This window comes from Mytilus edulis, chromosome 4 (genome assembly GCF_963676685.1).
Source record: "Mytilus edulis chromosome 4, xbMytEdul2.2, whole genome shotgun sequence".
Taxonomy (NCBI): Eukaryota; Metazoa; Mollusca; class Bivalvia; order Mytilida; family Mytilidae; genus Mytilus; species Mytilus edulis.
Genome location: NC_092347.1, coordinates 81,254,719 through 81,277,816, shown reverse-complemented (window position 1 = coordinate 81,277,816; position 23,098 = coordinate 81,254,719). Strand labels below are relative to the sequence as shown.

At 36.7% G+C, this 23,098-nt stretch overlaps 1 protein-coding gene across 1 annotated transcript; it reads right to left on the bottom strand.

Moving 5' to 3' along the window:
- Positions 1-5,485: 5,485 nt before the first annotated feature.
- Positions 5,486-22,781, bottom strand: LOC139520697 (uncharacterized). The gene is made up of 2 exons (XM_071313570.1): positions 22,628-22,781; positions 5,486-6,964 (listed from the first exon to the last, which is right to left on the bottom strand). Exons 1-2 carry the CDS (start codon positions 22,758-22,760, stop codon positions 5,778-5,780), a joined length of 1,320 nt encoding a protein of 439 aa, XP_071169671.1. The 5' UTR covers positions 22,761-22,781; the 3' UTR covers positions 5,486-5,777.
- Positions 22,782-23,098: the final 317 nt, after the last annotated feature.

Sequence of the window (23,098 nt, the reverse complement as noted above, 5' to 3'; positions counted from 1 at the left end):
CTTATTATATGATGGAGTTGGTTGGTTCGATAAATGTACGTAATGGACTAATTATAATCACTGTATCCAATTAAGGGAATTGTTATTTTGTGAATGAATATTGTTTTAAATTATGAAGACATCGGACAATTTAAGGTATATAGATTCTGTATTCTTTATAACCCTATCCGCACTTTTATGAAGCATCACTCCAATTTATTTATGCCAACGGGACCAACTTGAAGTACGTAGAATTATAAATCGAGATAGCTGTCCTTATAAATTTAAAGACAGATTAGAGGAAATAAGTAAAAAAGTAAAAAATTTAGAAAATAATCAAACTTTTTGTGAACTAGATTACAAAATAACCCTAAAAGAAATTTTGGATACTATAAATACACTAAAGAATAATAAAGCTGCAGGATTGGATGGTATTCCAAATGAGATATTAATTTTATACTATTTTAAAAGATATGTACAGCAAGAATGAAATGCCTGTGAAAGTGGGCAATGTATTAACACCATCTTTCAGTTCACTAGTTGGGGTAAGACAAGGGGATGTTCTAAGTTCAAACTTATTTAAGCTTTTCATCTGCCTCCAAAATTTGAGCCAAGTCCAGATGCTGTTGATATCAATGGGCGTAGAATTGATTGTCTTATGTACGCTGATGACATTATTGTATTATCAAACACTAAAAAAGGTCTTCAAAACCGACTTGATATATTGCATACTTATTGTATTGACTGGTGTCTAGATGTAAACTTGTCCAAAACAAAAGTTTTAATTTTTAACAAGCCTGGAAAATTTTTAAAGGAATCATTTTATTTAGATAAAGAGGCTATAGAATGTGTTAAAGAATGTAAATATTTAGGGATAGTCTTTACTTCTAGTGGTCTTTTTCAACAGGGGAAAGAAGAGCTATTCAAAAAATCCTTAAAGGCAAAATTTAAATTACAAAAATCCATGTCAGCTTGTAATCCAAGTATTTATACTGCAATTCATTTATATGATCACACAATAAACATTATTTTATCATATTGTAGTGAAATTTGGGGTTCATTTAAAATTAACTCTGCTGCTTGCAAGAAAAAAAGTGATTATCTATTTGAACTAATCTACATAAATGATTATTTGGAAAAATCACATTTCAGATATTTAAAGTATATTCTTGGTGTAAATAAGAAAGCCTCAAATTTAGCAGTGTCATCAGAGGTTGCAAGATTTCCTCTTTATTTTTCTGCCATTATATCTATGGTAAAATATGTACACAGGCTTAACAAGTTGGACAAAGGGTTACTTTATGATGCTTATGTATGTAATAAAATTTTAGATGCAGAAAACATTAATTGTTGGTATTCATCTATGAAATATGGACTTCAATCACTTGATATACAAAATTTAGATACAAAGCTCAATAAATTAATTAATTTTGTAAAATGTAAACTTTGTAATAGTTTTAAAACATTTTGGTTGGTCAAAAGATCTGAAACCTTATCACAAGGTAATACATGAATAGTAAATTAGAGAATTATTTAAACCTCAAGACTGACTTTGTAAAGGAGGCTTATTTATCAATTAAAGATTTTAGTATAAGAAGAGCTATATGTAAAATGAGAATAAGTGCTCATGATCTTAAAATTGAGAAAGATAGATATAGTAAAAAATACATAGAGAGAACTCAACGTCTATGTCATCACTGCTTATCACATGGATCAAATTCTATTGAAGATGAGACCCATTTTACAGTAAATTGTCCATTATATGATGAACAGAGGAAATTATTATTTGATAAAGTTATTACTTTTTGTACTAATTTTAAAGAACTACCTAATGATAAGAAATATTTCTGGCTGTTCACAAATGAGCATTTACCAACTCTCATGTGCCTAGGAAATTACATTATTAAAGGTTTAGAAATAAGATCCAGATGTAAACAAAATATATGAAGTAATTTAGTATTTTATTGTTATAAGATTTAATATAATAATTATATAAAACACATGTTGTGCTAGGCTCTGATCCTGTCCATAACGTTATAGTATGTATTAGTTTTCTGTTTTGCCTTTTTCCAATCATATTGTGTTGTAAAATGATGCCCTTTGTGGGTTCTTGGTTAGATTAATAAAATTCTTATCTTATACAACGAAGTATTAATTGAAGAAGCTTAAAACAAAAATACTAAATGTATTAAATTGATGAGGTGTACATAATTCATCCTAAATATATAATTAAGATAAATGATACGTGATTCGTCATGTTCGTGGAGATTGATGTGCTATATTTATTTCTATATTTAACCTGAGAGTAGAATAATAATAATAACCATATCACAGATTTAACTGACTGCAGATTGAAACGTTTTCTGGGGATGACAGATAGAGTTCATAAGATATCCTCCGGAGGCCAAATTCAGTCGATTATCAAAACCGTCGTTAACCTTTGACCAAGTGACATAAAATGTCCTCACCAATGGAGCATTATCAAACCTTGAGTACTAAAAGTGTCTGTTGTTTTAAAGTATTTTCGCAATGGCATAATATAAAAAAGAAGATGTGGTATGATTGTTAATGAGACAACTCTCCACAAGAGACCAAATGACACGGACATTAACAACTATAGGTCAGTCACCGTACGGCCTTCAACAATGAGAAAAGACCATACCGCATAGTCAGCTATAAAGACACCGAAATGACAAATGTAAATCAATTTAAACGAGAAAACTAAGTAATGGTATAATTCATGTATAAAAAATGAACGAAAAAAAAAATGTAATACATCAACAAACGACAACCACTAAATTACAGGCTCTTGTCTTGGGACAGACACATACGTAAAGGATGTGGCGGGTTAAACATGTTAGAGGGATCCCTACCATCCCCTTACCTGGGACAGTGATGTAACCGTACAACAGTATTAAAGAACGAACTATAAAAATCACTTGAAAAAGGCACAAATATAAATACTACACAGAGTGGCCGTGGTCGGGTACTTGTATATCCAAACAACAAAAAGACACTAAGTACAGATCTGAGAGTACTCGCAGTTACTGACAGCTAGTTCAAAGCCACTAACAAATAATTCGTGCATCGAAGACTAAATTCTCAATCAATAAATTCCTTTATAAAGGCTTTAAATGTACAATGCCAAGATACAGGCATATGTGTAAATAACAATAATATTTTAGTTTGCTTTTTAATTTACTGATAACAAAATCAATATTAATACCAATAAAAACAATATTCAATGAGCTAATTACAGTGTTGAATTGTTAACCGTTTCGTATAAGTTTATTCAAAGGATCGATAAGTTTATCAGGATCGTTTCTAAATTATCGGGCACGGTAAACAACATTTCCGTAAAAATGAGGATGTGCTATCCCGTTTGAAATAAGTATTCTACAGGTACAACCAAACTTCAAAACCAAATCTTTATATTTATTGAAGAATTTAGAAAATGGTTTAAGTAATTTGTGGTAATGAAATCCCTGGCTTAACAATTTACCAGTCAGTTTGTTTTCGACTAATGAGTTTGATTACCCTTTTGGTATGTCTCGTTTCTCTTGACTATCAATAACTTTTATAGTATGGAACAATTTAAATTTTGCATTTTAAAACCGTCTATGGACGTTTTTGATAAATAACATGCTCGTGAATTCGGTTTGACGATACTTGATTTGTTTATACTCTTTACCCTACATTTCCACACAATCTTATTAACCAGAAGTTTTCTTATTGAAAAAAATTTTTCTTTGAAAAATTAAAGCCATTTTTAGTAATGAAAACAATTATCCTCATTTAAAGCTGCTTTAATTATCTATTAATCATTTAGTATTTTGAATTCTAATTATTGTCCGATAGTTTGGCATTGTTTACGAGAAAATGATACTTCAAAAATGGGGGAAATACAGGAACACGCCTTTCGCTTTATCTCTGATGAATAGAAAAGTACTCTTAAAAAAATACTTATACAACAGGTTTACCATCATTAAGAATTAAAAGATTAAGAACTGTGATTTTAGAAATCTTTAATAGGATTTTACATAGACAATATCCATGCAGTATATCGTCAAGACAATCAAAATGTGCTTATAAGTGTGCTGGTCATGTTTGTTTAATTTATATTGTATTTGCTATTTTAGTTGCCCTATCTCGTCACTATGGTGGATAGTCATCCTACGGACATACAAAATCTCTTTATTTTTGTATTTATTATCTAGATTGTTTACAGTGCTTATTATGCTTTCACCAATATGTTTGACTGTAGCAGCTATAATGCTACATATGCATCTATAACCTTATTGTATATGCATGGTAAGTGTGAGTATAGCATGTCATCTAATAGCTCTACATAGATTATGTTATACTTGTATTAGTATGTACCGACTTTTAACTTCTTTAACTTCTATAACGCCTATATGTGATCATTAAAGCAATACATTTCTCCTTGTCAACACATGTGTACATTTCGATAATAAAGTTTATTGACAGATTATAGGTATTTCTATGGGCACAAATTACGCCCCTTAAGGGCAAACGTTACAGTAGCCAATTTTCTCTATATTTTTTGTGTCTTGAAATACAAGTAAGGAGATATATTGTGATTATTGCCAGCGAGACAACTATCCATTTAGAACAAAAGGAAAAAGCAAGTATTCACCAATGGTCTAACACAATCCTGTGCGTTAAACTATAAAAGGCCTGGAATTACAAAATTCGATACAATTCAAAAGAGGAGATCGCTGGCCTTAGATTTACTAAACATTTAAAAAAATTACTTAGACGGAACTAACAACGACAACTAACAACAGGCTTTTGGTGGGCACTACAAATATGTACCTGGAGTAAACATGCTCCCTAGTGTTCAATTCTACCCCTTCGCCGTCACTTTGGACACTGGGGTAGTTTATATATACACTAATTGTTTGTTTATATTTTTGCATTGTACATATAAGGTCATTGGGTACTCAGACTGTTCACGACGTCTTTACTCTAAATCCGTCGGATGTGTATATACTTTAGTCTGGGAGAACACAATCTATCTATTAGCTAGTTGAAATGCATGACTTTGAAGTAGCTCTCCGAAACTACGAGTACTCCTATATTGGTGCTTTATTTCAATTGTCAGTTTTCCTGCCGAAGATTGTGTGTTATCTCCAGGCACTCCTGCTACCTCCATCAATAGAAACTGTCGGCCATGAACAAGTCAAATGTGCTGAAAGTGACGTAAAACACCAACAATTTTAATCAATCAATCACTGACCCAGGACAGAGCGGGGTTAAATTCATTGTGTGAGATTTCAAATATATAACTCCAATGAGAAAGATAACAAGAACACAAAATAATGAAAAAATATCCCGTAATAAATAGTAAAAATACACATTAACAAAATTATTCTGACAATCAAGGCAATTTATAAATTTTTCTCGTTAATATTCCCTTTTTTTTTTCTTTTTATTTTTTACAAATGCTGACTTCTCAACAGCTAAAAATCACACAGACCTCTCATATTATTGTTTAATATTATAATTTAGAGATCTTGATGTATCACATACATTGCCATTTGAAAAAGTTAGTTTTTTTTTGTTGCTAATTGATTTTAGCAGCTAGCTTACATTAAATTTAAGTTAATATAACTCTTGCAATGTGAAATGAAACTAGAATATTCGCCAAAGTCAAATTGCTTTCGAAAACCTATATTTATATCTCATAGAACTATAATTTGCGTTAGATGAAAGCTATTGAATCCAATTATAATGCAAAAGTGTTCAGTAAGTAACTATAAAACGCATCAGTCAAATTAGAAAAACCATGGACCAGTACGTTTAGATTCTCTCATATATGTTTTGACTGTGTTGTCGAGTGTCTGGTCAGTGTTTTCTCCTATTCCGAAATTTTGGGCCTCCGTGTTGGTAAATTCATTGTAGCCCGACGAAGTGAGCGGCGGCGGTGCTTCTTTTACAAACGTGTCCTGTTGTTTAAAATTAGGATGAATTCTTTTCTGTACATACGGAGAATTATCATCTATGAATTCACTTAATTTAGGAATTTTATTCAAAACATGAGAAGAGCTAAATTCGGGTAATGCTTCTGTCTGCTGAATAGAAGACAGCGTATTAGATTGGCTAAGTCTGCGTTTATTTTTAGTTTTAGTCCTCTGGTCTGGAGAAAACTCGGCGATATTCTGTTGTTCAAATAATTGTGAATTATCGGCAATACTTTGTTCTTGAAATAGTTGAGAATTATCGGCGATACTTCGTTCTTGGAATAGTTTTGAATTATCGGCGATACTTTGTTTTTGAGGAAATTGCGAATCGAATAGCGACGGTTCCTGTGATATTGATCTTGACTCGAACTGACTATTCTCATTTTTGTTTAAAAGGTCCATATTGTTTTGATCGAAATTAGGAACATCTGTTAGAGAATTGATTCGCTCTATTCCAATACCTGGATCGACTAATTCTCCAAAACTTGGCCTCCATCTCGGTTTTCTTCTCTTTGAAGTCACCACAACATCTTGAGCTTTTATCGTATCAGCCTTTATCGTGTCAGCTTGTAATCTATTTGCTCTCATATTGTCTGTTTTGATATAGTTTGCCTGGAGTTCTTTTGTTCTCAACAGTCCATCTGAAGGGTCTGGTCTTGTTCTTCTTCGTCGTCCTCCTCGCATTACGGGCCTTTCGGAAATTTCGTTACGTGGTTCTAAAGCGGTTTCAATTAATGCATCCTTTTGTTTTCGTCGTCGTCGTCGTTTCTTCGTTTTACGACGACGGGACACCGACCCAGTACCATCCACATCCATCATAGCTTGGGCTGCGTTACGTTTCCGTAGGACATGTAGGACGTGATGTATCCCACCATCTGGATAAAAGTCCTTCAAGGTGTTGAATTTTTCAATAAAAGTTATTTCCCCTGGACTTACACTGTGCTTAATTTTACTAAGAAGTGTTTCTTCATAGTGCCTCGGTAACTTCTGGCTCTCGGCTACTGAAATGACAAAAGGGGGAAATTAATCTTCAGCAAATTACGTAATAAATTAATTATCTTTCATAAAGACTTAATTAACAGTCATTAGATTATTTTTATATCAAACCACTTAGAATAATTCTAATAATAGTTATCTTGAAATCTAATTAACCTATAGTTCCCTGATTTCGATATACTCATATATACGAGCAGCAGGCGCGGATCCAGCCATTTTAAAAAGGGGGGTTCCCAACCCAGAGTAAAGGGGGGTTCCAACTATATGCTCCCATTCAAATGCATTGATCGGCAAAAAAAGGGGGGTCCAACCCCCGGAACCCCCCCCCCCCCTGGATCCGCAACTGGAGCAGGCGAGTAAATATGGATCGGAATTTTATTCATTTATTTAGATTGAGTTCACTTGTTCTCGTCCGTCGAGAACATGCATGAAATATTTCAGTGTCATAGGACATGTCGCAAGCAAATACCAATTAATCAATCTGCAAGGTGTTTTTAAGAAAGATTTATTAAACATACTGTTTAATCATAAAACATGTACACACATTTATTAAAGACGATTTGTGTGATATTTAAAGGTCATTACCGGGTTGCATTTCCTTGTTACGTGTATTATACATGTACGACTTGTAAAGTAATAATTGGTGATGATGATGGATCCGGTAGAAATATTTCATTAACGAATCCTATTATGTGGTTTATTCTTATTTTTTATTATTTTATCACAAGCCCCTAAGATATTTCATACTTATTTATTCAAGAATATAAAATTTGGAGATTTGTTATGATTGTAAATGAGACAACTGTCCACCAAATGACGAGATTTAAATTCCTTTATTTATGGTTAGGAACTATATGTCAAGTGGTGGATCCAGGGGGAGGCAGGGCCCGGGTTCTGGGGGTTGGAACCCCCTTTTTTTGGACAATGCATTTAAATGGGGATACCCCGCCCCCACCCTTTATCCTGTGTTAGGAACCCCCTTTTTAAAATGGCTGGATCCGCCCCTGATGTCACTGACGGACTTCACCAAGGAGCAAAGCTCGAACCATATACTCGGCTTTTAAGGCCTCGAAATGACACACATAAGAATACATTATTTCAAGAAGCACTTCTTTATCGAAGACTGGCTAATTATAATTAATCTTATTATTGAATTAAATAGGCACCTGCTAAAGGTGCTAAGTACTTCAACTAGCACATGATTTGTTACAAGAAGTAACATTATAAAGCACTCTTTGGATAAGCTACAGCCTAGAAGATAATCACCAAATGGGCTCTTTGGATAAGCTACAGCCTAGAAGATAATCACCAAATGGGCTCTTTGGATAAGCTACAGCCTAGAAGATGATCACCAAATGGGCTCTTTGGATAAGCTACAGCCTAGAAGATGATCACCAAATGGGCTCTTTGGATAAGCTACAGCCTAGAAGATGATCACCAAATGGGCTCTTTGGATAAGCTACAGCCTAGAAGATGATCACCAAATGGACTCTTTAGATAAGCTACAGCCTAGAAGATAATCACAAAATGGGGAAAATTCCTTGAAAACAAATCCAACCAATCATTGTATACAGCTATAGATTTTTTTCCGGACAAACTTTTTTTCGCCTTCGGCGGAGAACAATCTATTTTTTTGGCGACAAGTCGAAATCATTTTTTTTCTTTCAATTTTAGCATTACATATAGTGGCAGCTGAGGGTGAAACAAACAACTTTTGTTCTCAGGGTAAAAAACAAATGATTTTTTTCTCCAAAAACTGGAAACAAACTTTTTTTTCCAAAACAATTCCATAGCCATAGTGCTCTTGTAGATAACAGTGAAGCAGACATCTTCCCCCCCCCCCCCCCCCCCCCCCCCCCAATACGAGACTTGAATATTTAATAGACTAGAATGCTTTACTCCTTGTGTTAACTGAATAGGTTGCTGTCTTTGTTTCAACATTTTTCTTTTTTTAATCTTGAATTAGTGCAATAAATCAAATTTTAAAGTCAAGACCTCATCCATTGCCTTATAGTTGTGCCATGATCCAACTAATGCATCATAGTGACATATTAATTTCATATATCCTTTACTGTTGATATTAGCCATTGATTAAGCTAACTATTTAAATTGTTCTATCGGAAGAGGTCACTCACAACTTAGTTGTTGTTTTTTTTTGGTTCGGCTAGCATAATCAGAAGTGGACCCAGGAGCTTTCAGAGAGGGGGCATGCAGTGAATTGTGATTAAGGGGATTTGATAGGAGACAAACGTTATATTATGATAATTTTACTTGTTTTTCGAATAGTCTAAATAGAGTAGGACTTGTGAACCCCATATCCTTTACGGATCCACTTTTCTAATAACTAAAAATACTGTTTTAACCCTTGTATGATTTTTCGTTGATATTGCTAGTATAAATAGGCATTGATTTTTTTTGGATATACCTGAAGTAATGGACAGTTATCCTTTTTCTTGACGGGTAGACATGAATAAAAAGAACCAGACTCAAGCTAGCGACCAATCCTAGCGACCAATCAAGCTAGCGACCAATTCTAGCGACCACTGAAGAACACAATGAGAATCAACTTGTCAAAGAATCATAATGTGGTATATGAGAAAACCACAAAACGACATAATGAAACAACGTTCCGTTAAAAATAAAATATGGCTACCAATACGGTTTATATTGTTTTTTATCTTTAAATAACTAGAGATATCCACCATATCAAGTCAGAAGGGACACTACAACATCAATGTTGTCTGTAGCCTAATGTACTGACTAGTTTGCTTGCTAAATGTCTGCATCAATATAAATTAGTAAAGGGAGAACGTCCCAGAAAATTGTAAAACCTCAAAATATCGTAATACAATAGAACAACAAAGGAGATAGGGTATCTTTAATCAGCAAATGCCCAGCGAAAAATACACAAAAAGCAAAGGAACAATCTTTTTTAGCGAACGATTTTTATTCCCCTACATAAACACATACTTTATGTTATTATATATGTATTTATAGAATGGAAAGTGCGCTCCTCTACGTATTTTACTCTATAGAGAAGGGCATATACTATATTTTGAGGTCTTCTTTACGTTTTCTCGGTTTTCCAAACTATTAACCTAGATGGTAAACAAAAATCAAGGATTGCAAATAAACTATTAAAAACGGATCGTATATCCCTCATCACATAATAGTTATTTAGTAATTTACGGATACGAAATGAGAATAAAAAGTAAACGAATTGAATTAGAAAAAAAAACCAACAGTGTTTGTCTACGATAATTTGCTCGCACAATTATTTTCCATATTCAGAGAACCGTAAATAATTTTAAAAAGAACATATTTTAATAAACATGTGTACCTAGTTTCAACTTGATCTGACTACAATGTCGTCTTAGATTCAATCTAATATAGTATAAATGGATGGATACACGGAAAAACGAACGGACAAACAAACCTACAGATCAGATAACATTACGGTCTTTACTGTTGTAGGCGTAGCATAGAATAACTATTTAATGTGAGTTGACCTAGACTCGTTCCTGTGTACAATGTATAAGCTTTCAAATAAGCGAAATAAGAAATATGTTATGTTCGAAAGAATTACTATATACTGTCTTTCTATACATTCGGCCGCCTCAAATGGTCCGAATATAGTCCTTAGTGTGGACAGTGTGTTACTTGCCAATTTTTTTTATACCCCTTCCAAATGTATTTCTTCATGTTCTATGCCTCAAATAGCAAGTAAGGGGGGTTAAAGCGTACTGTAAAAAAAAATTGGGTCATCAATTTTAAAGTATTACTAATTTAAAAGTAGTGATTTGGTCCGATTAATTAGAAAAGGTTAAAAAATAGCACATCGGAAGCTTTCAAAAGATTTCAGGACCCCTTAACATAAAATTGTCCATATTTGGAGTTAGAGCCAAGGAATTTTTCTTTTATATTTGGATGTTATTGAGAAAGTGTAGGTGGGATTCAATTCACAAAAGGTTTTAACCCCCAAAAACTCATTTCAGTGGGCCCTGCTATGATTTATTACCTTTCATTTGAGCCCTATCCGGTGGCAAACTTTACCGTATGGAGCTTGCGAGGCTTGCCTAAAGAATGTACGTTGGACACGAAAAAAAACAACATCGCTACGTGTGGTAAAAACTTTGCCGTAGGGAACTGTACAGAAAGACTGAAAAATGAGCCCATACCCATAACTGTATAGGTACCTCAGACTTTGGATGGCCAGTGAAATCTGCAGGTGCACTTTCCCACCCAGGGATTGATACGAGTTGAAGATATGGATAATAGCTTTCAATCTAACCACCTGCGGTCAAGAACTTTGTCGTAGGGGGATGGGAGTAAAGCGACTGCTGCCACCATCCAGAATGGACCAAAATGAGAAATTGAGTATGTTGTTGTCAGCTTCTGGTGCACTTTCCCACCTGGGCATTTTCAGGAATAAAAGGGTCTGGGACAAGCTTTCAATCCCACTAGGTGTGGTAAAAAACTTTGCCGTAGGGAACTGTACAGAAAGACTGAAAAATGAGCCCATACCCATAACTGTATAGGTACCTCAGACTTTGGATGACCAGTGAAATCTGCAGGTGCACTTTGCCACCCAGGGATTGATACGAGTTGAAGATATGGATAATAGCTTTCAATCTAACCACCTGCAGTCAAGAACTTTGCCGTAGGGGGATGGGAGTAAAGCGACTGCTGCCACCATCCAGAATGGACCAAAATGAGAAATTGAGTATGTTGTTGTCAGCTTCTGGTGCACTTTCCCACTTGGTCATTTTCATGAATAAAAGGGTCTGGGACAAGCTTTCAATCCCACTAGGTGTGGTAAAAAACTTTGCCGTAGGGAACTGTACAGAAAGACTGAAAAATGAGCCCATACCCATAACTGTATAGGTACCTCAGACTTTGGATGGCCAGTGAAATCTGCAGGTGCACTTTCCCACCTAGGGATTGATACGAGTTGAAGATATGGATAATAGCTTTCAATCTAATCACCTGCGGTCAAGAACTTTGCCGTAGGGGGATGGGAGTAAAGCGACTGCTGCCACCATCCAGAATGGACCAACATGAGAAATTGAGTATGTTGTTGTCAGCTTCTGGTGCACTTTCCCACCTGGGCATTTTCAGGAATAAAAGGGTCTGGGACAAGCTTTCAATCCCACTAGGTGTGGTAAAAAACTTTGCCGTAGGGAACTGTACAGAAAGACTGAAAAATGAGCCCATACCCATAACTGTATAAGTACCTCAGACTTTGGATGGCCAGTGAAATCTGCAGGTGCACTTTCCCACCCAGGGATTGATACGAGTTGAAGATATGGATAATAGCCTTTAATCTAACCACCTGCGGTCAAGAACTTTGCCGTAGGAGGATGGGAGTAAAGCGACTGCTGCCACCATCCAGAATGGACCAAAATGAGAAATTGAGTATGTTGTTGTCAGCTTCTGGTGCACTTTCCCACCTGGGCATTTTCAGGAATAAAAGGGTCTGGGACAAGCTTTCAATCCCACTAGGTGTGGTAAAAAACTTTGCCGTAGGGAACTGTACAGATAGACTGAAAAATGAGCCCATACCCATAACTGTATAGGTACCTCAGACTTTGGATGGCCAGTGAAATCTGCAGGTGCACTTTCCCACCCAGGGATTGATACGAGTTGAAGATATGGATAATAGCTTTCAATCTAACCACCTGCGGTCAAGAACTTTGTCGTAGGGGGATGGGAGTAAAGCGACTGCTGCCACCATCCAGAATGGACCAAAATGAGAAATTGAGTATGTTGTTGTCAGCTTCTGGTGCACTTTCCCACCTGGGCATTTTCAGGAATAAAAGGGTCTGGGACAAGCTTTCAATCCCACTAGGTGTGGTAAAAAACTTTGCCGTAGGGAACTGTACAGAAAGACTGAAAAATGAGCCCATACCCATAACTGTATAGGTACCTCAGACTTTGGATGACCAGTGAAATCTGCAGGTGCACTTTGCCACCCAGGGATTGATACGAGTTGAAGATATGGATAATAGCTTTCAATCTAACCACCTGCAGTCAAGAACTTTGCCGTAGGGGGATGGGAGTAAAGCGACTGCTGCCACCATCCAGAATGGACCAAAATGAGAAATTGAGTATGTTGTTGTCAGCTTCTGGTGCACTTTCCCACTTGGTCATTTTCATGAATAAAAGGGTCTGGGACAAGCTTTCAATCCCACTAGGTGTGGTAAAAAACTTTGCCGTAGGGAACTGTACAGAAAGACTGAAAAATGAGCCCATACCCATAACTGTATAGGTACCTCAGACTTTGGATGGCCAGTGAAATCTGCAGGTGCACTTTCCCACCTAGGGATTGATACGAGTTGAAGATATGGATAATAGCTTTCAATCTAATCACCTGCGGTCAAGAACTTTGCCGTAGGGGGATGGGAGTAAAGCGACTGCTGCCACCATCCAGAATGGACCAACATGAGAAATTGAGTATGTTGTTGTCAGCTTCTGGTGCACTTTCCCACCTGGGCATTTTCAGGAATAAAAGGGTCTGGGACAAGCTTTCAATCCCACTAGGTGTGGTAAAAAACTTTGCCGTAGGGAACTGTACAGAAAGACTGAAAAATGAGCCCATACCCATAACTGTATAAGTACCTCAGACTTTGGATGGCCAGTGAAATCTGCAGGTGCACTTTCCCACCCAGGGATTGATACGAGTTGAAGATATGGATAATAGCCTTTAATCTAACCACCTGCGGTCAAGAACTTTGCCGTAGGAGGATGGGAGTAAAGCGACTGCTGCCACCATCCAGAATGGACCAAAATGAGAAATTGAGTATGTTGTTGTCAGCTTCTGGTGCACTTTCCCACCTGGGCATTTTCAGGAATAAAAGGGTCTGGGACAAGCTTTCAATCCCACTAGGTGTGGTAAAAAACTTTGCCGTAGGGAACTGTACAGATAGACTGAAAAATGAGCCCATACCCATAACTGTATAGGTACCTCAGACTTTGGATGGCCAGTGAAATCTGAAGGTGCACTTTCCCACCCAGGGATTGATACGAGTTGAAGATATGGATAATAGCTTTCAATCTAACCACCTGCAGTCAAGAACTTTGCCGTAGGGGGATGGGAGTAAAGCGACTGCTGCCACCATCCAGAATGGACCAAAATGAGAAATTTAGTATGTTGTTGTCAGCTTCTGGTGCACTTTCCCACCTGGGCATTTTCAGGAATAAAAGGGTCTGGGACAAGCTTTCAATCCCACTAGGTGTGGTAAAAAACTTTGCCGTAGGGAACTGTACAGAAAGACTGAAAAATGAGCCCATACCCATAACTGTATAGGTTCCTCAGACTTTGGATGGCCAGTGAAATCTGCAGGTGCACTTTCCCACCCAGGGATTGATACGAGTTGAATATATGGATAATAGATCTCAATCTAACCACCTGCGGTCAAGAACTTTGCCGTAGGGGGATGGGAGTAAAGCGACTGCTGCCACCATCCAGAATGGACCAAAATGAGAAATTGAGTATGTTGTTGTCAGCTTCTGGTGCACTTTCCCACCTGGGCATTTTCAGGAATAAAAGGGTCTGGGACAAGCTTTCAATCCCACTAGGTGTGGTAAAAAACTTTGCCGTAGGGAACTGTACAGAAAGACTGAAAAATGAGCCCATACCCATAACTGTATAGGTACCTCAGACTTTGGATGGCCAGTGAAATCTGCAGGTGCACTTTCCCACGCAGGGATTGATACGAGTTGAAGATATGGATAATAGCTTTCAATCTAACCACCTGCGGTCAAGAACTTTGCCGTAGGGGGATGGGAGTAAAGCGACTGCTGCCACCATCCAGAATGGACCAAAATGAGAAATTGAGTATGTTATTGTCAGCTTCTGGTGCACTTTCCCACCTGGGCATTTTCAGGAATAAAAGGGTCTGGGACAAGCTTTCAATCCCACTAGGTGTGGTAAAAAACTTTGCCGTAGGGAACTGTACAGAAAGACTGAAAAATGAGCCCATACCCATAACTGTATAGGTACCTCAGACTTTGGATGGCCAGTGAAATCTGCAGGTGCACTTTCCCACCCAGGGATTGATACGAGTTGAAGATATGGATAATAGCTTTCAATCTAACTACCTGCGGTCAAGAACTTTGCCGTAGGGGGATGGGAGTAAAGCGACTGCTGCCACCATCCAGAATGGACCAAAATGAGAAATTGAGTATGTTGTTGTCAGCTTCTGGTGCACTTTCCCACCTGGGCATTTTCATGAATAAAAGGGTCTGGGACAAGCTTTCAATCCCACTAGGTGTGGTAAAAAACTTTGCCGTAGGGAACTGTACAGAAAGACTGAAAAATGAGCCCATACCCATAACGGTATAGGTAACTCAGACTTTGAATGGCCAGTGAAATCTGCAGGTGCACTTTGCCACCCAGGGATTGATACGAGTTGAAGATATGGATAATAGCTTTCAATCTAACCACCTGCGGTCAAGAACTTTGCCGTAGGGGGATGGGAGTAAAGCGACTGCTGCCACCATCCAGAATGGACCAAAATGAGAAATTGAGTATGTTGTTGTCAGCTTCTGGTGCACTTTCCCACCTGGGCATTTTCAGGAATAAAAGGGTCTGGGACAAGCTTTCAATCCCACTAGGTGTGGTAAAAAACTTTGCCGTAGGGAACTGTACAGAAAGACTGAAAAATGAGCCCATACCCATAACTGTATAGGTACCTCAGACTTTGGATGGCCAGTGAAATCTGCAGGTGCACTTTCCCACCCAGGGATTGATACGAGTTGAAGATATGGATAATAGCTTTCAATCTAACCACCTGCAGTCAAGAACTTTGCCGTAGGGGGATGGGAGTAAAGCGACTGCTGCCACCATCCAGAATGGACCAAAATGAGAAATTGAGTATGTTGTTGTCAGCTTCTGGTGCACTTTCCCACCTGGGCATTTTCAGGAATAAAAGGGTCTGGGACAAGCTTTCAATCCCACTAGGTGTGGTAAAAAACTTTGCCGTAGGGAACTGTACAGAAAGACTGAAAAATTAGCCCATACCCATAACGGTATAGGTACCTCAGACTTTGAATGGCCAGTGAAATCTGCAGGTGCACTTTGCCACCCAGGGATTGATACGAGTTGAAGATATTGATAATAGCTTTCAATCTAACCACCTGCGGTCAAGAACTTTGCCGTAGGGGGATGGGAGTAAAGCGACTGCTGCCACCATCCAGAATGGACCAAAATGAGAAATTGAGTATGTTGTTGTCAGCTTCTGGTGCACTTTCCCACCTGGGCATTTTCAGGAATAAAAGGGTCTGGAACAAGCTTTCAATCCCACTAGGTGTGGTAAAAAACTTTGCCGTAGGGAACTGTACAGATAGACTGAAAAATGAGCCCATACCCATAACTGTATAGGTACCTCAGACTTTGGATGGCCAGTGAAATCTGAAGGTGCACTTTCCCACCCAGGGATTGATACGAGTTGAAGATATGGATAATAGCTTTCCATCTAACCACCTGCAGTCAAGAACTTTGCCGTAGGGGGATGGGAGTAAAGCGACTGCTGCCACCATCCAGAATGGACCAAAATGAGAAATTGAGTATGTTGTTGTCAGCTTCTGGTGCACTTTCCCACCTGGGCATTTTCAGGAATAAAAGGGTCTGGGACAAGCTTTCAATCCCACTAGGTGTGGTAAAAAACTTTGCCGTAGGGAACTGTACAGATAGACTGAAAAATGAGCCCATACCCATAACTGTATAGGTACCTCAGACTTTGGATGGCCAGTGAAATCTGAAGGTGCACTTTCCCACCCAGGGATTGATACGAGTTGAAGATATGGATAATAGCTTTCAATCTAACCACCTGCGGTCAAGAACTTTGCCGTAGGGGGATGGAAGTAAAGCGACTGCCGTCACCACCAAGAATGGACCAAAATGAGAAATTGAGTATGTTGTTGTCAGCTTCCGGTGCCCTCTCCCACCTGGGCATTGCCTTTACTGCCACCCCCCTACTGCAAAGTTCTTGACCGCAGGTGGTTAGATTGATAGCTTTTATCCATATCTTCAACTCGTATCAATTCCAGGGTGGGAAAGTGCACCTGAAGACGTCACTGTCCATCCAAAGTCTGATATACCTATACAGTAATGGGTATGGGCTCATTTTTTCACTCTTTCTGTACAGTTCCCTACGGCAAAGTTTTTACCCACACCTAGGTGGATTGAAAGCTTGTCCCAGACCCTTTTATTCATGAATATGCCCGGGTGGGAAAGTGCACCAGAAGCTGACAACCCCATACCAAATTTTTCATTTTTGTCCATTACGGGTGGTGGCAGCAGTGGCTTTACTGCCACCCCCCTACGGCAAAGTTCTTGACCGCAGGTGGTTAGATTGATAGCTTTTATCCATATCTTCAACTCGTATCAATTCCAGGGTGGGAAAGTGCACCTGAAGACGTCACTGTCCATCCAAAGTCTGATATACCTATACAGTAATGGGTATGGGCTCATTTTTTCACTCTTTCTGTACAGTTCCCTACGGCAAAGTTTTTACCCACACCTAGGTGGATTGAAAGCTTGTCCCAGACCCTTTTATTCATGAATATGCCCGGGTGGGAAAGTGCACCAGAAATATTACATTAATATCTGGAACTATGGCTGGTATAGCTATGAAAATACGGAAAATCAAACAGAAAATAGCCCATTAAACATGTAAAAAAAACATTGATGTTTTAATAAACCATCTTTGAAGGCTAAATTAGTAGTCAGCTGTCTGAAAATGAATTTTATTGCACAACAACTTTCATATATAAAAAATCCACAGGGGCCAAAATGCGAAACCAAACTCCTAACTGTGTATTGCTGTCTTCTGGTTCCCAGAAATTCCAGAATAAAAAACCGGTACTAAGCCAACTATACAACGGGGGAAATTTGCCCTGTTTTTTATTATTTTTTTTCTGATTATTATTCAACACGGATCTTTCGTGATCCTTAGTGAATACGCTTTCATTTGATACCAAAATGAACTAATTTAAAATATTATACTTATTGACAAAGCTTTATAAATATGCATAGTAACTATTTTGTTTGATATAATGTACTACTTTGTATGTTCTCTTGATCGGGCCGATATTATAGTAATTTTTATAAATGTAATAGGACTAGATTGTTTCCCTTTACAGTTATCAATTATTTCCGACTGTTTTTTTTATTTGCTTATCATATTATATTTTCATTTTATTCATTCTAATTGATATTTAATAATTGAACAAGACTGACATTCCAGCTCCTTTATTTATTTGACGTTTGTTATAATTTTGTAATGTTATTTACTTTTGCTTACAATTTTTCTAATACTTATTTAGATGAAATAATAATAATATTTCAATATTGATTTGTATACTGAAATATTGCAGATAAAAAAAATTATTGATGTAACAGTATCGTTTTGCGTAATATATAATAATTTTATTATGAATATATATATATGTAGAATGATTGAATAAAGGTAAAATAAAAACAAGTTGATGCACAAAATCAACGAGATATATTTGAAACTTAGTTACTCTGATTACATTTGAGAAGATAAGAAAGAATATTCACACAACATATATAAGTTTTTGTCATTAAATCAGTATTTTTTCTTGACATTGCATTGTGTGAATACGAATAATTTATCTAAAAAGAATGTATTGAATAAGGAATAATGTATAAAATGTTATCTGTTAGACAACTTATTACCCTTTTGTCTTTAACGGTCACTTTATTAATAACATGCTACATAATGTCTGAATAAAGGTTGAAACGAGAAAAAAAATGAAAGTTGTATCTTCACAGAAGGAATTTACTTAAGAGTTTAAACAGTAAAGTTGACCTTATACAGTATAAAACATTATATGACTATTCTGTATGAATACTTGTGTGATGCAAGATGTATAAGAAATATTTTTGAGATCTTCGAAACACTTTTTAAAGAACAACATTGTTGTACTAGAAACCGAAGGATTCATAACATTCATTTTCTAATTTTCGTGTTGATTATTTATGTCATTATTCTTAAAACATTCTTGTGATATTTTTAAGTAATATGTAATATGTCTGTTGTATATCATCGATATATAGTTGAATTAAAGATTTAAAAAAAAATGCATCTGGCTGAACGTAATTTAAATGTTTTGACTTGATGAATGTTGCATTGAATAAATTTTGTTTTTTCTTTCTTATTATATTTTTATTTGTTTTACTGCTTTCAGTATTATCTGAAGTGCCTTGGACTATACCCTATATATACTGTTTCGAGAACCACTCCCCTCAAACCTAAACGGTTTTGAGGAAATACTCGATATTTGACTATGCCGCGGATATAGAAACCCTTACATGATTATTCTAGTTCCTTGTTCACTTAAACATTTTATTTATCTCACCCAGAGACATATATACATATGTCTCTGTCTCACCGTAAGTTGACATTTGAACGGCTGTACTTAGATTTTCTATAGTCTTTTTTACAATACTTACGAATATGTTCCGAACCATATCAGTATTTGGACCATATGCGTGCGGTCATGACCATATGCATATACTCATATGGTCTGACCGTAGGCGTATGATTGGACCATATCAGTATTATACTCGTTTTATTATCAACGGGCCGGACCATATGAGGTATTTGGACCATAAGGTTTTTTTTTAAATATCCAATCTGGAAACAGTAGATCTAGTTAAAACAAAAATCTCGATTTGAAATAAATGTATATATATAATAATACCATGTAATATAAAGTCTTCAAAAACTGAATAACTGATTTAGATTATTAGACTCCAGCAAGCAAGCACGCTACTCATGTTTATTTTTTGGAATCCAAAATTAATATCAATAGCGATACATCATGTATTAAATATTAGTAGAACGTTGTAGTATAATGTCATTTTGTGATTTTCAGACATATCTCGAAATGGTTCTGTTACGTGTTTATGCTCAGTGTTAACTTAAGTGGTCGATGGAATTGGTCGCTAGCTTGATTGGTCGATAGAATTGGTCGCTAGCTTGAGTCTGGTATAAAAAGATATAAAGCTCATTTTTCAGTTTTATCCTACGCCGTTAAAAGATGTTACAACACTCGGCTGCACGAAACACATGAATGACTGATACCTCTTGACTGTTTTTACAACATGTCATTTTGTTATCTACAACAATAAAATCTAATAAACTGATCCATTTTTCCAATAAAAATTTCAAATATTCGGTAGGATGTATGTCTATTTTAAAAATTTATAGATTTGGAGAGAAAAAAATCATAGATGTTCCAAAGAAAAACAGACAACGCAGTGAAACCAAACGAAAGACAACTACAAGCTTAACTAATTATAAAAAAGAAGATGTGGTATGATTGACAATGAGACAACCGTCCACAAGAGACCAAAATGACACAGAAATTAACAACTATGGGTCAACAATGAGCAAAGCCCATACCGCATAGTCAGCTATAAAAGGCCCCGAAATGACAATGCAAACAATCTAATTAAAATTAAATCCGTTAATTGCTCCTGTTCTGATAAGTCGCGCATCAAGGATCTGATGGATCTGATGCGCGACATATCAGAACAGGAGCAATTAAAGGATTTCTTCTTCTTCTTCTTCCAGGTAAGGAACCGGATTCAATACTGAATGTTCATGGTTCCGCTCGAAAACTTTACGCAGTGTCGGGCAACACAGAAAGCTTTCTCTTGGCTATTTACAAATACATTTAAAACGTTCGCAAAAATATACAATTAAAATTATTTACAACTGGGTTTTCCTACTTCCTTTCAGAGCATGCCTTCAGGGCAGCTCTGAATCCCTCAACGGTGTTGGTCGCTGTAACTGTTGTTGGTAGGTTGTTCCAGTCCCTGATTGTCCTCGGGAAGAAAGATTGGCCGTAAGTGTCTGTACTTTCTTGGAAGAAGCGGTTTTTACCTCTGGTCCGGTTATCATTCGGTGTCAAATATTGGTGACGGTCTATATCTATAAGATCATGCTGGATCTTAAATAGCATGCATAATCTATTTGTTTTCCTCCGTTCTTTTAGACTTTCCCATTTAAGATTTTTAACCATATTTGTGACACAGCCAGGTGTTCGGTCTGTGTTGTTGTTATTCACAAATCGTGCAGCTCTTTTCTGGACCTGTTCAATTGCCTTGATTTTATTTTGGGCGGTTGGGTCCCATATTGTGCTTGCGTATTCCACTGCAGGTCTTACCATGGATACATACGCAGCTGCCTTTACAGGTTTTGTACAGCCTTTGAGGTTTCTACGTATAAATCCCAATGTTCTGTTTCTTTTGCCTACTGTATTATCTATGTGTTTATCCCATTATTAGGTTGTTGCTGATGGTTACTCCAAGATATTTACTTGCTTCCTCTGTGTCTAGAGTATGACCGTGTAGCTGGTACGATGTTTGTATCACTGGTCTATTTTTGGGGGATATTCTGATGACAAGGCATTTTTTGGCATTATAACTCATCTGCCATTTGTTTTCCCAGTCTTCCAATGCTGTTAAGTCCTTTTGAAGCAGTTCACTGTCAGCTTGGTTGGTGATGGTACGAAAGAGTAGGCTGTCATCCGCGAACAATTTGGTCTCTGATGTAGATGCTGTTTCTGGCATGTCGTTTATGTAGTCCAGGAACAGTAATGGACCAAGGACTGTGCCTTGGAGTACACCAGAGAGTACTGGCACTAAATTTAATTTTAATTAGATTGCAATGTAAAACAATTCAAACGAGAAAACTAACGGCCTTATTTATATAAGTCGGTACTTTTGGGTAAGAACATGTTTTCCGATGATTTTGTCGTGTATAGATAACATCCTAACATACATATATCTTATAACATAAAAAACTTCCCCCCCCCCCCCCCAAATCGCACCGACTGTAGGTTTGTTTTTACTATTTTCGGTTGCTCTTACTTGACCAAGTACCAGAATGTCATATCCACGTGGAATTTTATTTCCATAAAATGAAAAGCATCTGAATCAGAAGATCAATAGGAACATCAAAATATTTCGCTTAATTGTTCAGTAAAACTAATAGATTTTTTAAAATACTATAGAAGCTGACATTGGATGAAAGCATCACTACAGATTGCATATCCGAGTAATATTTAAAAAGCACCGACGTACTGTTATCTCAGATGACTCAAAGATCAGATGGCTGGCAAATAAATAATACAGAAACCAATCTCTCTTTCGACTGCTAAAAGTAACTTTTGGTTGTTTTCTTACATTCAGTATCAAATATTGGAATAAATTTGAGGACAATGACATGTTGAACAGTTACCAATTTTGCAAGTTTTGTGGGCACAACTGAGGGTTGCTTTCGAAAAGGGCAAATGAAAGAGAAAAAAATATATAAAAAATTAACGTATAAAAGAGGGGCGAAAGATACCAGAGGGACAGTCAAACTCATAGATAGAAAATAAACTGACAACGCCATGGCTAAAAATAAAAGACAAACAGACAAATAATAGTACACAAAACACATATAGAAAACTAAAGACTTCCCCGGAAAACCACCAAAACGGGGATCTCAGGTGCTCCGTAAGTGTTGTGTCTTCTTCTCTATTTTGTGTACGTGACATGTTATTCATATACTAGTATATATATATATATATATAAGATTTTTGTCCTTTCTCAAAGTAAAATCAGACAATCTCATTTATTGTCTTACCTGCTATAAAGTGAACTATTTGAAAAGCAACAATCAAAATAATCAGCTCCTTCATTATCCGAACACAGAACCCGTTCTGAAACTCTGACGTTCCTATCCTATACTGTCCTATAGTCTCTAAACAAAAGAACATTGTATATAAATCTTGTTTGATATAATTTATTGTACAGATGTAATGGCCTTTTTTTGTGACAAGTGAAGAATATACAATCAGGTTAACGAAATACACTGATCATCACGGTATGTATAGTGTCCAACTGAAGTTGTATTTTTTTCCAGTGAATCAGCACACTTTTTGAGTGGTATTAGGTGCGATCAGATTGATTTATATACCTTTTCGCGTGTTTGGTAGTTATATCATGACTATTAATTTAGTCTGAATACTTTACAAAATTTTGAGCACAATTTCCATGTAGCTTACATATAAATAAGAGCTTTACATTGTCCGTTTTTTTTTCTTCTTCGAGGGCA

Excerpts from the sequence above, each read along its gene's own strand:
- LOC139520697 (XM_071313570.1), bottom strand. The coding sequence starts at position 22,760 with ATGTTCTTTTGTTTAGAGACTATAGGACAGTATAGGATAGGAACGTCA. Across the intron at positions 6,965-22,627 it reads AATAGTTCACTTTATAGCAG|TAGCCGAGAGCCAGAAGTTA; the intron begins GTAAGACAATAA and ends TTGTCATTTCAG.